Source organism: Lissotriton vulgaris, chromosome 4_1 (genome assembly GCF_964263255.1).
Source record: "Lissotriton vulgaris chromosome 4_1, aLisVul1.2, whole genome shotgun sequence".
Taxonomy (NCBI): Eukaryota; Metazoa; Chordata; class Amphibia; order Caudata; family Salamandridae; genus Lissotriton; species Lissotriton vulgaris.
This window is the reverse complement of record NC_141691.1, coordinates 1,477,009,000-1,477,027,032: the sequence shown is the minus strand read 5'-3', so window position 1 is coordinate 1,477,027,032 and position 18,033 is coordinate 1,477,009,000. Positions and strand designations below refer to the sequence as shown.

General features: G+C 46.4%; 1 protein-coding gene across 2 annotated transcripts in view; it reads right to left on the bottom strand.

The window, feature by feature from the left end:
• Positions 1–1,821: 1,821 nt before the first annotated feature.
• UBE2V2 (ubiquitin conjugating enzyme E2 V2) overlaps positions 1,822–18,033 on the bottom strand; it is a 184,502-nt gene continuing 168,290 nt past the window's right edge. For both annotated transcript variants that reach the window (XM_086965732.1, XM_086965733.1), the window contains exon 4: positions 1,822–3,744. In XM_086965732.1, coding sequence (XP_086821858.1) covers positions 3,598–3,744 — 147 coding nt within the window. In that variant the 3' untranslated portion in view covers positions 1,822–3,597. The remainder of the gene's footprint in view (positions 3,745–18,033) is intronic.

The following is an 18,033-nucleotide window of genomic DNA, read 5'->3' as shown; positions in this document are numbered from 1 at the left end:
AGTGCAGAGTGCTGTGGAGTGCAGAGTGCTGTGGAGTGCAGAGTGCTGTGGAGTGCAGAGTGCTGTTGAGTGCAGAGTGCTGTTGAGTGCTGTGTGCTTTTGAGAGCTGTGTGCTTTTGAGTGCTGTGTGCTTTTGAGTGCTGTGTGCTTTTGAGTCCAGTTGCGTGCAGTTGAGTGCAGTGAGTGCAGAGTTCTGAGTGCAGAGTGAGTGTAAAGTGACAGTGAGTGCAGAGTGACTGCAGAGACAGTGTGTGAGGGTGCATATTGTGTGAGTGTGCAGAATGAGTGTGCAGGATAAACAGTGTGACTATGCAGGGTGACATTGGGAGTGTGCAGGTGAGCAGTGTGTGAATGTGTAGGGGCGGTGTGTGAGTGTGCAGAAAACACCACACACACATACACCACACACACACATACACCACACACACAAACCACACACACCTCACTCTCTCAACACCACACACTCGTCACCACTCACCACAACACACTCACCCCCACACACTCACCCCCACACACTCACCCCCACACACTCACCCCCACAGACTCACCACCACAGACTCACCACCACAGACTCACCACCACAGACTCACCACCACAGACTCACCACCACTCACTCACCACCACTCACTCACCACCACACACAAAACAACACACCCCCAGCCGTCAATGAATGCTTTTACCAGGCACAAACACCAACAAACATAAATGTACGCTTTCACTAAAAACAAACACGACCATGCATCAGTGCCGCTAAACACCCACACACACAACAAACAATGTTAGTGCAACTTTCACCAAACACACACACACCAACAGCTGACAGTGCACCAGCCACTCTTTCAATTGGCACAATCATCAACAGCTGTCAGTGCACCCTTTCACCAACCACACGCATTACCATCCATCTCTGTACGCTTGACAGCCACACTCAGTAACAGCTCTTACTGCACGCTACCACCAGTCATACACACCTCAAGCCACCACTACACGCTTCCACCAAACACACACACCAACAGCCATCACTGCACAATTCCTACAGGCACACACATCCACCACCCATCAATGCACACACCAATTGATAACGCATCCACCAATTATGTTGTACCTATCGCACTATGCTGCACTTTACCTTTTAAAGATAATGCGTTAAAGTGCAGCATGCCACCAATGATAACATTCCAATCCAACACACATATCTCCAACACACACCACATGCTTCCACTCCAAAACACATGCCTAAAACACATTGCCATTTACAATGCCATTATCTCTAACTCAAACAAACCCGAGCCCTAATGCATTCCTAATGCTGGTTTTGTTTTTGCCAGTGTTGTGCAGTATTTTGCCAACAAACTGCGTTGCCAAATCCAATAGGTCCAAAACGGGAGGCCTAATGGCTTTGCTAACGCTTGTTTTTATAAATTTCACAGCATAATTATAGCACAAAGTGTGGGAACAATGCAAATGACCAGAATTCACAATCCGTGTGATTTTGGCCCTATTATTTTTATGCACAAAATGCATCCTCATATATAAACCGGACACGAGGACTCATTTCATGCTAAAATAAAGATATGCCATATTTGCATTCCGCATGACACAATTTTGCCCCCAAAATGAGCGTAATTACACAAAAACTAATTATACAAATTTCGCACACCACTAGTGTTAATACATAAGGGAAAAAGAAGGCAAATATAAACAGCCAGCTAATTAAAAAGGTTATGATAGTAATTGCTCAAAGACACCATGTTAAAAGCCTGTCGGCTGAAGATCCACGTGTTACTGTTCTGCTTTTGTTGAAATACGTTACACATGTACTGCCAGTTGATATAATTTATTAGTTAACTGTATTTGAAATACCAACAGAACTTTCATGAAAGAAACATAAAAAGGGTGTAGACGTGGTTAAGAAGCACGTGCACCAATCACTCAGATTGTCTGATATGCTCAATAACAATGCTCTGAAGCATCAGACGGAAACTCTCACTTTGATACAAAATAGAAGCCCATGTGACATCAGTGATTAAACAATTTCAGAGGCTCAGGACGAGAATTGTGGCAGTTTTTATCCAAACTTTGGCAAACTATGATGGGCAGACCTGAATGCGATTGTTCCAATTACAGCTCTGCTAAAGTGATTAAGTATTTGCAGATGTATTTCAAAATTACCTGGAATTTTAATTGTGATATTTATTTGTAATTCACAATCTTTAATCTGGCGATTCATAAAATGCAGTGAGTCCAATGTTGACTTAGTGGTGTGTGTGTGTATGTATGTAAATAGTTAAATGGTCACAGAAATAAATATTCCCAAAACGCACACCTGAATCAGCCCCGCAATCTGCACAGAATGGCATACTCAAGCGCTAAAGGCCGTTAATTCCACTGTTGATAAAACTGTGTGGCAAATTATCACTGTGCCGTATGTGCTAGTAGAACCCACGCTGCGACTTACAACATACCACCTTCAAAGCCGAATAACTCAAATGAAAACTGTTATAACTACAGATAACTAGTATTATCTCCTAGGGAACAGGGATTCCTCAGTGAATGGATTATGAGGCGGCCAAGGGAACTCCATACTCTGGCCTGGTAAGAAACTTGTAGAATTTAAACGCTGATGCCACTGTGGTCCATTAAAGTAAGAATAATTAGACATTAGCTTCCAATATTGTGCAAACTGTAGGTTATCACAAAAATAGGTTTATGAAACATATCTCGTTAGATGTGGTAGGTGTACCACACACATAAATACCTAAAGGAATTTGAGTACGGGAAATACATCATGACATAAATAGCACACCTGTGGAGGACGCTTTCCACATTTTATTTACATTTTAAGACTAGCTTTAATCTCAGAATCATATAGCCATACACCTATTTTTATTTTTCGCTTCACTAAAACTTAAATGCATGGTTTATTAGAACAAAGACTGTAAACAAATGTTTGCCATTGTCTGTTACAAGTAACACACAGGAGCTGTTAACCAAAACAAAATAGACAACAAAAAAAACACCTCCCCTTCCCCAGTTCATAAATACTAGTCATCAAAACAATCCAGACCTGACCAAATTTTGTGACATTACTAGTAGTCGCTACCCACGCCTCGGCAAACAATATTCAACAATATGAGCAACAGTAGTCACTGTACCTGCTACATTAAACAATGAACATTTTAACTGCCGCTCATTTGCTAAGTAAGATGAATAAAGCATGCCGTTTGAACTCTTTTAAAATTTTGAGAGCAGCTTTATCTCCAGTAATCGGGCTTCCATGTCATGCATTCTTCTTTTAAAACCAGGAATCCAACTTTAAGCTACTCCAGGCCCATGATAAAAAAAAGACTAAGTTCCTTGGTTATAAAGAAAAATAACTGCTTCACTTGGTCTCCAATTTGTGCCTGAAAAACAGAAGGGACATATGCATTTCGGTATACCAGTGGGATATTTTTACAATGTGAAGGCCACACACTCATGACCGTTAACCGAAATTCCTATAAATATGCGGGTGCTCTGCAATGTGAACTTTAATGATGACATCAATATGAGTAGAAGGTTGTTGTTTAAAGACAGAAGTTTGAAAATCAGCTACAATTAATTGCTGTAACATTGTCCTTCCGGAGGTTGTGGAAGCTTCATGTTTTCTTTGGCCATCATTATACGCCGCAGCTCTTGAAGTACAACTTTAATGCTATAAGAATTTTGCCACTTCGCTAAAACTGGTATGCATCGGGAATCCACCTATTAAAATAAACAAATAAAAATAAAAAGTGAATGTTTGGTGTGCAACATGGTACATAAGATATTAACACGGATGTTATACACTTGGGTTCTTGCAGACAGTACCATGCTCCCAGCTACTTGTGAAGTAAAACATGTTCTTTAAAGGGCTGCATGTGTTGGGGCAGCAATAAAAGATATTGTACAATGTTAGCCTCCGCTGTCTTTAATGAAATCAAAATTCTCTCTGTATGTTATTTGGAGAATCGCATTTACCCCCCTTTCCAATGTCCAGCCATTACACAGCCCTCTTCTGGTAGGACTTAGAATGAATGAATATATTAGGATACTGGTAAAATAGAAACCTGTGGAACACGATCGCCAAACAAATCAAAAATTGACAAGCTTATCTGAGTGCAAAGGGACTAACGCTAGGCCCAAGAAAGAAAGATTCCATGCACTTCAGAGATTCTAAGGCTTGACTCGAAGCAATACATTTTTGGAGAGTGAAGGGGTTTAAAAGCCACGACTATAATCTCGAATTAGTTGCAAACATGTTTATTTTCTCTTTTCTTAGAAAGTGTAAAATTAAAAATATTAGCCCTGGCTGCCCCAGACAGGTGAAACTCCGATTAATTTCCAAAATGAGGAAAAAATGTTACCCACATTAAAATAAAAAAAATTCAACAAAAATATAAAAACAAAAAGTGACAAGCGTTGCTAGACAATGGCACAAGAAAACAGGTAAGGAAAAAACTGGGCAGAAGTAAAAGAGGAAATGGGTACAGGCTTGGGCAGCGGTACTAGTGTAAAGGAATGGGTAGAGATATGGATAGATTTATTTGGGTATATGCAGGAGTAGAGGTATTTGGATTTAGGTAGAGCTATTTGTACAGGGGGAAGAATAAGCGGTGGGGGAAAAAAGGTATAGGGATGTTTTTTTCCCCCCACCGCTTATTCTTGTTTCCTTGTGCCATTGTCTTGCAACGCTTGTCACTTTTTGTTTTTATATTTTTGTTGAATTTATTTATTTTTAAAATGTGGGCAAATTTTTTTCTTCGTTTTGGAAATTAATCGGACCGGAGTTTTACCTCCCTGGGGCCGCCAGGGCTAACATTCTTAATTTTACACTTGAGAATGTATAATCCATATTTTGCTTTACTTTCGGAAACTCTTATCTCTTATAAAGATAGGAACTTGCTAGGTCAGTTAGGTTATGATATAGTGGTTAGTTCAGAGTTAAATACTCCAATTCGAGGGGTTGTAATTTTGAAACATAAGCAATTTAAGGGGGTGAGTAGTAGGACATCTTCAGATAAAAATGGCAGATGGGCTATAACTCAGATAAAGGTTGAAAACATCAAATATATACTTTGTGTCCTGTATGGATCTAATAGGGATGACCCTACTGCTATTGATAGGGTTAATATGGAACTGTTGGGTTGGGAGGGAGAACGGGTAATAATGGGCGATTTTAATTGCATTATGAGTTATGATATTGACACTACTAGACGAGGCGCATTTCAGAGGATGCGCAAAACACGAGCTGCAGTTAGAGAATTAGGAAGAATACACGATATAACAGACGCTTGGCGGGTGTTATATCTGGATGTTGCTGGATATACTTTTTAATCAGCTGCGCATAAACTTTGTTCATGCACAGATATGACCTGGGTGTCGGATAGAATTTTGGAGTCAACCTATATGGAGATTTGCCCCAGGGTCACATCCGACTACAACCCAATCATTCTTGCTTTTAAAATCAAGACAGATAAGCAGAGACCCGACCGTTTTCATTCCCTAGAAGCTTACTTTCAGACTTGAATTTCATGGTAAAACTTAAGACACATTTGAAGGAATTCTTGGAAATTAATATTGGTTCAGCTTCACACATTGTGGTTTGGGACACTTGCAAAGCAAGTATGTTGTAAATAGATGTCCTTGAGCCTGGTGTATTATCAGGTTACTTTATTCAAGTCAAGTTGCAGGTCAAGTCATAAAGATGGAAATACAAAAGACATAGCGAAGACCCACCAGGAGTGACCTCCTTGTCACTCAGCCTGCCTGGTGCCAACTGGCAGTCGAGAACAGGGCAAGCCCCCAACACTCTATGATGTCACCAAACATTCTAGTGGTGACATCATGTGAGTCACAGTGGAATCCCATGGACAGAAAAGAGACAGGCTAAATATAATAAAGTATTAGGGGCTTCATACTTTATATTGAGACAGTATATGGAACGTAAAAAAGAGACAGATAATACTATTGCTAATATACTTCAAGTAGAAAAACAGCTGGCTGAAGAACTCTTACAGCGTTCGTCAGAGGCAGAGCTCTGGGATATACTTGAGTTGATCTGAAATCTGCTTTAAACAACACACTTGGAAAAAAAAGCATTATTAAATTGAACAAATATCATTTAACTCAATATGAGGGAGGCGATAAAATAGGGAAAATATTAGCATATAAAGTAGCAGACGAAAAGGCAAAAACTCTAATCAAGGTCATTAAAGGACTTAATAATATGATTTACAAAAATTCTCAGCAGATACTTGAACAATTTGCTAAATATTATAGGGACTTGCATATTCCAGGGAATCAACCATTATCTGATGATATTTATACATATCTGCAGACCACCCCTCTGAATCATATTGAGAATGAACAATTAGACAAACTAATTAGTGATATTTCACTGGCGGAAATTAAATTAGCTGTGTCGGCTTTATTCTATATTATTTTGTATTATTATTATTTTTCTGTGTTATCTTCTCCCTTGCTTTTGGATACTAAGAGATTGTATTATTATTACATATTACATAGTAATTATTGTTAATTTCTGTTTATTATAATGACCTCATGTTAAAAAAAAGTTTAAAAAAAGGGATGGTTAAGGGTATTGTGGCATAAGCAAGGTAGAGTTAATGGCAAATAGGTGATTGTAAATATAATGGGGGTAAAGGTAATAGTAAGAAAAAGGTCCTGACATGGGCAGAGCTTGGATACAGACATGGGTAGAAACCTTTAGGTTATAGGTAGGTGAAAAGAAACAAAAATATTGGGTAGAAATGCTATTAGCAGGGCTTGTGTATAGCCATGGGTAGAGGTACTAGGGAACAGACATGGGTAGCAGCACTCCTTAGATTAACAATGGTATTGGTAAAAGTGTTATACACAGGAGTAGAGGTATTAGGGTATTGGTTGAGGTAATAGGGTAGAGTTCACTATGTAATAGGGTGAGCCACTGGAATTATGAGCTTTTGCTTCTGCCGTGTTTTCTCCACAAACAAGCTTGTCACATTGGCCACAATCGTCAACTGCATAAAGTGTAGATAATAATAAAAAAGTGTTTCTACCTCTAATTTATCAGAAGTTACTAAAAACGCAGTGACATGTATTGCTGTGCAATAGAAGGTCCTTTGCAAAGATTGGACTAGTCTCCTTTCAGGTGTTTATTGCTGTATTTCGGTGTTTAGGTAGAGCCAATGAGATAAAACATTTTCCCAGACCATGTTGAAATGAGTAGAAATTACCAAATAATGACATAATACCACCACAAAATGTGCCTCACGTTTTTTTTTTCTAGCTCAAAAATTTAGTCAACCTTACCACATAATTTGGTTCAACAGGCAGAGGCTGAAGTACCAGTGTGTGGTCACGGGTAGAGGTAAAACGGTACAGACAAAGTAAACAACAGTCGAGAGGTGGGGCAACGTACCCCGGCATTGCTCCATATCCCCACGCCAGGAAAGGTAATAGTCTTTCTGTCCCAATGGGTGGGAATTAGGAGGTTTGAGAAGGGTGGGATAGGCTCTGTGTGCTGCATTCACCCTTTGTTATGTAAGAAAACGAGTTACTTACCTGTAACTTCAGTTATCCAGTATTGGTATCTTTCATAGATTTACATGCTTAGAATCATCTCCGCCAACGAGGTGGGAGTCCCGCGGTATAATAGAGCATATACATAATAGTCATAAACAAGCATTTACAATGCAATAGGTCTCGCATTAATTAAGTTGGAACTATTGGCATTGCCGGCTGGTGGTGTGTGTGCCTGGTGGAAGTGTGCACTGGCGGCTGGTGGTTTGTGCTTGGCGAAAGTGGCACTGACGGCTGGTGTGTGTGCCCAGTGAAAGCGTGCACTGAAAAGCTGGTTGTGTTTGTGCCTGGTGAAAGTGTGTACTGACTGATGGTGTCTGTGCTCGGTGAAAGTGTGCACTGACAGTGTATTGTGTGTGTGTGGTTGTGTGTGTGGTTGTTGTTTTGTGTGATTGTGGTTTTGTGTGATTGTGGTTTAGTGTGTGTGATTGTGTTTGGATTTCTGTATGTGGTTGTGTGTGGTGTTGTGTGTGTGATTGTGTGTGTGGTTGTGTGTGGTTATGTGTGTGGTTATGTGTGTGGTTGTGTGTGGTTGTGTGTGTGGTTGTGTGTGTGGTTGTGTGTGTGGTTGTGTGTGTGGTTGTGTGTGTGGTTGTGTGTGTGGTTGTGTGTGTGGTTGTGTGTGTGGTTGTGTGTGTGGTTGTGTGTGTGGTTGTGTGTGTGGGTGGGTGTGTGGGTGGGTGTGTGGGTGGGTGTGTTTGGGTGTGTGTGGGTGTGTGTGGGTGTGTGTGGTTGTGGTTGTGTTTGGGTGGTTGTGTGTGTGTGGTTGTGTGTGTGGTTGTGTGTGTGTGGTTGTGTGTGTGTGGTTGTGTGTGGTTGTGTGTGGGTGCGTGTGGGTGTCTATGTGTTTGTTTCTGTGTGTGGTTGTGTGTGTGTGGTTGTGTGTTTGTTTGTTGTTGTGTTTGGATGTGTGTGTGTGGTCAGACTTGCACGCTGCACTCTATGTGCACCGAATGGGACTGGCCTGACAATGTGCTACGGGCCACGGCTGCTTTGGGCTTCCAGTCCGGCCGTTGGCCTGTGCCCCTCCCTTGTTACGTGACCCCCACACCACGGATATCTGCAGCTGGTCCCCTGATAAGTACCCACTGTAGCACAGGGCAGGAATGCTGCTCCCCCAGACCCAGTGTGACCAGATGCCTGTGCCGGGCCAGTCACGTAGAACCACTTGGTGCTATAAATCGCCTCTTGCGTGAGCAGCAGCAGCAAAACAGCGTTCAGAGGGCACCCTGCTCAGATGCCCCAACAAATAAATGAGAACTAGTACTGGAAGGCGGCGCACCCTCCGCATACAAACCCGGATTTAATACTTCACCGCCCCTTATGTTCATTCATAATTATGCCTCTTCCGTCCACCTAACCCCCGGGAGGCAGAATTGGCAAGCGTTACGAGCGAGCCTGCCTGCCTTTGTGCATTAGTGTGCCTGCAGACAGGAACCAGTGCAAACACGAGCGCAGCCATTGGCAACAGGAGGCGGGCACACGTCCGCACACTGCGCCATTTAAGAGTACCAAGAGGCAATGCCACAGTCAACGGTGTGCTACACCAAAACAGCGTTGCATAAGCTAAAATTGCAGTAACCAAGCATGCCCGGCCGTTTTCAGTGAACAAACTAAAGTGCTTGAGGTGGACTTCGGCTCATCACACCCTGCTCACCACTAAACCAGACAAGTTGCAAACTAGTAAATCTGTTACAATATCAATTAACTTAATTGGTATTGTAACATATTGACTAGCTACAGAATGCAGCAAAAACAGAAACGAAAATTAACATGCAGCCACTGGCTTCCTCTCCGCCGACCATTTATTAGGAAAACTATGTGACATTTTTCACATGTTAATTCTAATGCATGGTCGTTAAGAGGAAGCCAGTGATTGCATGTTAATTTTCGTTTCCGTTGTGGCTGCAGTCTGTAAACACGAGCACGTCTTCGGGCAGCACTGTGTCGTCTTCCTTGTAAGTGATTAATTCTGCCTCTTCTCCCAGGCGGAGAAAGAGCCCTTCCAGATGAGCTATGTGTAAATTGGGTAAATTGAAAGGAAATGCTGCCAAATTAATTGGTAACAGTAAATGGCCTGAAATGTGAATGTTTTTCCCACTCCTATTTAGAAGTGCACCGAAAGTACGCTGAAAAAGAACCGTGAATGCGTTTAGCAGGGCAGTGGGAAGCTGGGAAGCGTGAGGCGGAATTGGCAAGCGTTACGAGCGAGCCTGCCTGCCTTTGTGCATTAGTGTGTCTGCAGACAGGAACCAGTGCAAACACAAGCGCAGCCATTGGGCAACAGGAGGAGGGCAGCAGCAGCTTGTGCACGGGATAGCGTGAGGCAGAATTGACCCTCCATTTCAGAGTATGCCAGCAGTAGGCAAAGAAATTTCTTTCACGAAGGAAAGGGTGCAGAACCAGGGACATCTAGGGACAGCCTGTGTTACTGCACCCTTTTCTTCGTGAAAATAATTTATTTGAGCGAAAAACAGAGAGGCATGTGGCGGACCCAATTTCTAATACACCGTGAGCCTATTTAGAAGAAATCAAAATGAGCAGCGGGTGGGACATCCCCTGTGGGGATTGTGTCATATCTCTAATAAAAGAGAGAGGGACCCAATACCAAAAGGATAAAGTACCAACAACAGACTTTTGGCTACCTGTGGCCTATTGCGTGCAGTTTTTCATTAAAAGACTCACGCAGAGGCCAATAGCTGCCCACAAACGGAAAAGCTCGGGAAAAGCACACGCACGAGCGAGTCCTAGGTGACTGCTGAAACCCCATTTTTCGATTACAAAATGGCTCGCGCTGCGCGAAGCACTGCTGCGCAGTGCAGCGCTAGGCGCGAGACCTAAAAACATTATACAATAGGCTACTATGGACAGCAAAGTCACTACATTAGCCGATCTTAGTCCTTTTGTAAAAAGAACCAAATTTGGAACCCAGCCAATCATGCTGCACCACCCTCTTAGAACCTTCCACAGAGAGGCAAACCCTTAGATTTTCTACTGCACGTCGTGTGACAGGGAGTCTTCCCTGAGCTCTGCTCAGTTTTTTCTTCACCTTTGATTGAAATTTGTGAGTAACTAGGTCTAATTCTTCTATGATAGGGTAATGTAGTGACTTTGCTGTCCATAGTAGCCTATTGTATAATGATTTCTCCATTTGTGCTTGTGTTTTCTTGTGCCGTGACATCGTTTTCCTTGCTGTTTTTGCCATTTGTTTTGCCCTCCATTTGTGCTTGTGTTTTCTTGTGCCGTGACATCGCTTTCCTTGCTGTTTTTGCCATTTGTTTTGCCCTCCATTTGTGCCTGTTTCATTTGGTGTAGTCCCTGTGCCGTGTTTCAGTTTCCTTCCTGTTTGCCCGCCTACCTCGCCGCCCTCCGCTCTCCCTCCCCGCTTCCCGCCACCGCCATTTGCCCCGCCCCTTTTCTCTTCTGTTCCCTCCCGCCTCCCAGCTGCTCCGCCCACCCGCGCACTTCGCCTTAAATGGCGACCGTGCGAACGCGCAGCGGTCACGCGCAGCAGGCGCGCCAAAGGTAAGCCCGTCTGCGCCCGGCCGCGACCGGACCGCGCCCAGCGCCAGGACCCCTGGCCCACGAAGACCCCGACCTACCCGCCTGACGTACTCCGCCGCCACGTTCATCGCACTCAACACCGGCCGACTTCCAGAATGCCACCACGACGCACCCACGGACCTTTCAGCTGCCACGCCTGCAAATTCTCCTGCATCCGGACCTGCCTCGCACCAGCACCCGCCAAGTCAAACACCAGCAGCACCCACCTCAAGTGCACCCTGCTCAACACCCGCTCCGTCCACAGACACGCCATCGAACTCTGGAACCTCCTAGACGCCACAGCCCCTGACGTTGCCTTCCTCACGGAGACCTGAATGAACGCCTCTTCAGCTCCCGACATCGCCATCCCAGAGGGCTACAAGATCGTCCGGAGGGACCGCAACGCCAACCAGATGGGAGGAGGCATCGCCATCATCCACAGGAACACCATCCGTCTCACGACCAGCACCGACAACACCCTGACCAGCGCCGAACACCTGCACTTCCAGATCCACACCAACCCGAACACCACCCTCAGAGGCACCCTGATCTACCGACCCCGGGACCACGCACCCCATTCAGCGAGGACATCGCCGACTTCGTCAGCCCGCATGCCCTCCCCTCCGCTGACTACATCCTCCTGGGAGACCTCAACTTCCATCTGGAGAACAACAACGACCGCAACACCAGCACCCTGCTCGACAACCTCGCCAATCTTGGACTCAAGCAGCTGGTGTCCACCCCCACCCACCTCGCCGGACACACACTCGACGCAGTCTTCTCCTCCAGCACAGACATCAACTTCAGCCACGCCACAGAGCTTCAATGGACGGACCACAGCTGCGTCCACTTCACCTTCAAGAGAACGACGACCCACCACCACCAGCAACAGGCCGCCCGCAGAAGCTGGAACAAGATCACAGCAGACCAGCTCGCCACCTCCCTGAGCCAGCACCCTCCTGCCAGCTCAGCGAACCCCAGCCAGGCCGCCGACAACCTCACGAAGTGGATCAGCAACTGCGCGGACGAGCTCGCCCCGCTGAGGACCCCGCCCAGCAGACCCGGCAGCAAGAAAGCCCCGTGGTTCACCGACGAACTCAAGAGCTCCAAGAAGAACTGCCGAGCCCTCGAGAAAGTCTGGAGAAGGGAACCTACACCGGACAACAGGACCACCCTCAAGCAGGCCACTCGGAAGCACCACCAGCTGATCCGCGCCGCCAAGAAAACTGCATTCAAGGACCGGCTGGACAACAACGCACACAACAGCAAGGAACTCTTCAACATCGTGAAAGAGCTATCCAACCCCAGCGCAGGAAACAACAACATCACCCCATCGCAAGACCTCTGCAACTCCCTTGCTTCATACTTCCACAACAAGATCGCGGACATACACAACAGCTTCAACAACCAACCAACGCACACCATGACCGAACAACCACCCCCCACCACCACCACCCTCCACGCCTGGACCCCGATCAGCACCGAAGACACCATCCGCACGATGAACTCCATCCACTCCGGATCACCAACCGACCCCTGCCCTCACCACGTCTTCAACAAGGCCGACGCTGTCATCGCACCCCACCTGCGAGACATCATCAACACATCCTTCAACACCGCCACCTTCCCTGAGAGCTGGAAGCACGCCAAACTCAGCGCTCTACTCAAAAAACCAACAGCGGACTCCACCGAACTCAAGAACTACCGCCCCATCTCGCTCCTCCCGTTTCCAGCCAAAGTCATCGAGAAGACCGTCAACAAGCAGATGGCCGCCTTCCTCGAGACGAATGGATCCCTCGACCCTTCACAGTCCGGCTTCCGAGCCAATCACAGCACCGAGACCGCCCTCATCGCCGCCACCGATGACATCCGAGCCCTGATGGACAACGGAGAAACAGCGGCCCTCATCCTCCTAGACCTCTCCGCGGCATTCGACACTGTCTGCCACCACACCCTAGTACAGCGCCTCAGCAACGTCGGAATCCAGGACAAGGCGCTGGAATGGATCATCTCCTTCCTCGACGGAAGAACTCAGAGAGTCCGCCTACCACCGTACAAGTCAGAGGCCTCCGAAGTCATCTGCGGCGTCCCTCAAGGATCCTCTCTGAGCCCCACCCTCTTCAACGTCTACATGAGCCCCCTTGCGGCCATCGCACGCCAACACAACCTCAGCATAATCTCCTACGCCGACGACACCCAGCTGATCCTCTCCCTGACCAACGACCCCGCCACCGCCAGAGCCAACCTACACGAAGGGATGAAAGAGGTAGCCGAGTGGATGACGACCAGCCGCCTGAAACTGAACTCTGACAAGACGGAGGTCCTCATCCTGGGCTCTTCACCCTCCGCCTGGGACGACTCCTGGTGGCCTCCCGCCCTGGGCACCGCACCCAAACCGACAGACCATGCACGCAACCTGGGCTTCATCCTGGACTCCTCCCTCTCCATGACCAGGCAAGTCAACAACGTCTCCTCGGCGTGCTTCAACATCCTACGCATGCTACGGAAGATCTTCTGGTGGATCCCCACCGAGACCAGGAAGACCGCCACCCAGGCCCTCGTCACCAGCCGACTGGACTACGGCAACGCCCTCTACGCCGGTACCACCGCCAAGCTCCAGAAGAGACTCCAGCGGATCCAGAACGCCTCAGCCAGACTCATCCTCGACATCCCACGAACCAGCCACATCTCCGGACATCTGAGAGACCTTCACTGGCTCCCAGTCAACAAAAGAATCACCTTCCGCCTCCTCACCCACGCACACAAAGCCCTACATGACCAAGGCCCGAGCTACCTCAACAGCCGCATCAACTTCTACGCTCCCAAACGCCACCTCCGATCAGCCAACCACGCCCTCGCCGCCGTCCCCCGCATCCGAAGAGCGACTACAGGAGGAAGGTCCTTCTCCTACCTGGCCGCCAAGACCTGGAACTCCCTCCCGGCCGACCTGCGCCTGACCCAAGACCACCTCTCCTTCAGGAAGAAGCTGAAGACCTGGCTGTTCGAGCAGTAGCGGCACCCTCCCTCCCCCAGCGCCTTGAGACCCTACGGGTATGTAGCGCGCTCTATAAGTGTCACTGATTGATTGATTGATTGACTATTATGTGTAGGTTTTATTATACCGCGAGACTACCACCTCGTCAGCAGGGTTGATTCTAAGCATGTGAATCTATGAAAGATACCCCAATACTGGATAAAAATAATTCACTGGGGTCCCCCTTCCCCCCCGGCAGCAGATTGGAGGTAAAGACCTCCTTTATGCCTCCCCTGGATGTGGATGAAAGACTTGCGATTGGGGGAGGAGGGGAGCACTAGCTCATTGCCAGGGAAGCCACTCCCCCTTTCAAAAACAACTCCCTGGGGTAGGCTTTCAGACACTCCCAGTGACAAATTGGAGGTAATGGCCTCTTATCTGCCAGAGTGAAGGTAGAAAGATTTTTTTGCCTCAGGGAAGCACTAACCCATTCCCAGGGGTTGCCTCCCCCCTCCAAGTGTAATCCCTAGTGTATAGTGGTGTAATCCTGCTTGGGGATCACCCTCCTGCAGCGATCAAGCAGGGATCCCACTACAGCTGCCCCCACCCCTTCTCCCCTTTTCACTATTAAGAATAACTCCCTGGGGTCGATTGGACTTTCCGATTGGAGGTAATTTCCCTTTATCTCTTTGGGATTGTTTGGTTGGGGGTGGGGGGGGGGGGGGGGGGAGAGGGGTGTTGCTCAGTCTGATGCCTAAGTTTTTGAAATAAAAAGGAATATGCTACTTACCAGTTTACATCTGTTCTTAGCATGTAGGACTGCTGACATTCATATCTTGTGCATAGATCGCTGCCTAGTGTTGGGTCCGGATGATTGCACTTGTTGTCTTGGAAGAGTCTTCGAAGTATCACGAGATAGGGGACTCCTCCGCTGGACTACAGTGCGCATGGGCATCTTCTTGGGGGGACGGTTAAAGTGCGTTTTGCCTTTCGATAGCATATCTGAATGCATTTAACTATCCATCTGGCTATTCCTGATCTTGAAATTGGATTCCCTTTGTGTTGTGGTGCAAAGGCAACAAACAGTTGCTTTGTTTTCCTGAAGGATTTAGTTCTGTCCACTTCTTAAAGTAGAGCTCTCTTTACGTCTAGTGTGTGCAGGGCTCTCTCAGCTACTGACTGGATTTTGAAAGAACACTGGCAGTTCTATTGATTGGTTGATATGGAAATTGGATACAACCTTAGGCATGAATTTAGGGTTTGTTCTAAGAATCACCCTGTTGGCATGTTCCTGCATGAAAGGTTCTTGAATTGTAAGCGCTTGTAATTCACTCACTCTTCTGAGTGAGGTGATGGCTACCAAGAATGCAACTTTCCACGTTAGGAATTGTAGTTTGCATGAATGTAAAGGTTCGAAAGGAGGGCCCATGAGTCTGGTAAGCACTATATTGAGATTCCAGACTGGGGAAGGTGGGGTGCCTAGGAGGAATCACCCTTTTTAAACCCTCCATGAAGGCTTTCATTGCTCGTATTCTAAACAGTGAAAGGTGTTGACTGTTTTGAAGGTATGCTGCTATGGCAGCGAGGTGTAGCCGTATTGACGAGTATGCTAAGTTACATCTTTGTAGGTGCAGCAGGTAACATATTATGTTTTGTATTGAAGCATCTAAGGGGTTGATTTGGTTTTTGGTGCAGTAAATAACAAATCTTTTCCATTTAGCCGCATAGCACGCTCGTGTGGTTGGTTTTCTTGCCTCCCTAATTATATTCATGCAATCTGGGGGCAAGTTAAGGTATCCAAACTCTAAGACCTCAGGAACCAGATCGCTAGGTTCATTTGATTGGGATCTGGGTGTCTCATTTTTCCATGGTTCTGAGTTAGAAGATGAGGTGCAAGGTGCAGTCTTTGATGGGGAACTACTGAGAGTTCCAGGAACGTCGTGTACCATGGTTGTCTCGCCCATGTGGGAGCAACTAGGATTAGTGTGAGGGAGTGTTGCCGCTGTTTGCATGCCACCAGCGGGATCAGTGGTGCTGGGGGAAAAGCGTACGCAAATCTGCCTGACCAGTTCATCCATATCGCATTGCCCTGTGACAATGGATATGGGAACCAGGCGGCAAAGTATTGGCATTTCGAGTTTTCTTTTGTGGGGAACAGGTCATTTCTGGGTGACCCCACTCCTCGAAGAATGGCTGAAGGACCTGGGGGTGAATCTCCCATTCGTGTAATTGCTGGCTGTGCCTGCTGAGCAGGTCGGCAACTGGATTGTTCTTCCCTGGAAGGTGTTCTGCTAGGGGAAAAATGTTTTTTTGGAATCGCCCACTTCCAGATGCTTTGTGCCAGATGGGACAGCTGTGGAGAGTGCGTTCCTCCCTGTTTCTGGATATAGTAGATCGCGGTCATGTTGTCCGTCCGGATCAACACCGTCTTGCTGTACAAGTATTTCTGAAATGCTTTTAGGGCTAGGAATATCGCTAGCAACTCTAGTTGGTTGATATGCAGCCTTCTCTGTTTGTTTGTCCAGAGCCCCTGTACTGTGTATTGAAGGAGATGGGCTCCCCAGCCTGTCAGTGATGCGTCCGCTGTTAGTACTAGTTGTGGAACCAGCTCTTGGAACAGTCGCCCCTTGGAAAGGTTTTGTGGGTTCCACCACTGCAGAGAGTTGTGAGTGAGACTGTCTACCAACACTAGGTCTTTTAGTTGTCCTTGAGCCTGGTTCCATTGCCGTGCTAGGCATTCCTGCAATGGGCGCATCTGAAGTCTGGCATGGGGGATAATGAATATGCAGGAGGCCATCATGCCTATGAGTTGCACGAAGACTTGAGCTGGCAAAGAGTGTTTAGGCAGGAATTTGCAAATGAGTGTCAGCATACTGGCTATCCTTGCTGAGTTTGGATATGCCTTTGCCACTGAGGTGTTTATGGTGGCTCCCAGGTACTGCTGTATGTGGGATGGTTGCAGATGTGATTTTGTGTAGTTGATTGAGAATCCTAAGCTGTGTAGCAGCTAGATTGTCTGAGACGTGTGTGCAGCACATTGTTGGTATGATTTTGCTTGTATTAGCCAATCGTCCAGGTAAGGGTACACATGATCGTGCTGCCTCCTTAGATGTGCTATTATGCAAGACAGTGGTCCCTACTTGTGGACAAAATAGTGTACAGAACCAATAATCATAAACCTGATAAGTGTTATGTCTTTTGTCCAGCCGGACAAGGAATTTATTTTAGCATTCTAGTTGATAAGACAAGCAGTATGAACAATTTAATAACAAGTGGGCACAGCCGTGACCCACAACATTCAAGACAAAACAACGAAAAGAAAGGCCAAAAAGGGAAAAGCAAAAATCTGTCTGTGTACTTGTAGTCAGTGTTACAGATGCAAATTCTTATAACCACATCATTGCATTTCACAATATTTCAATGTTATATTGCATAAGGGGTTTTTTGGTCGATGACGTTTCGATGCCTTAGTTACATGAGGGGCATCATCACCAGGACAAGAGATTTCATCATTGTGGTCTTATACTTTCATTATTTACACTATGCCTTTTATCGCATTACTTTACATTTAATGATTACATGGGAGAAAAGGAGGGAAGAAAAAGAGATATACATGAAGTTAGGCATGTGGGTTCAAGAGCTATCATCCTCAACTCTTGCAATGGAAACTGAGTGAAGGGGTGTATTTCAAGAGTGCCAGTGAGGGCTAATACATTATAAGAAAACGGCGCATTGGAGAACTGTGTGTCCGTGACCATGAGGGCAGACTAGATCAAAAGGGCGCAGGGCCTGTTACGATCTGGACGTGAAAGTTGAGATGTGGCTAGGTGGTCAGGACCGTCTGAGCGTAAAAACGGAGTGAAAATGGGTCGAAATTACCAGTGAATTAGCTCTGGAGCCCGCGTAAACAATTG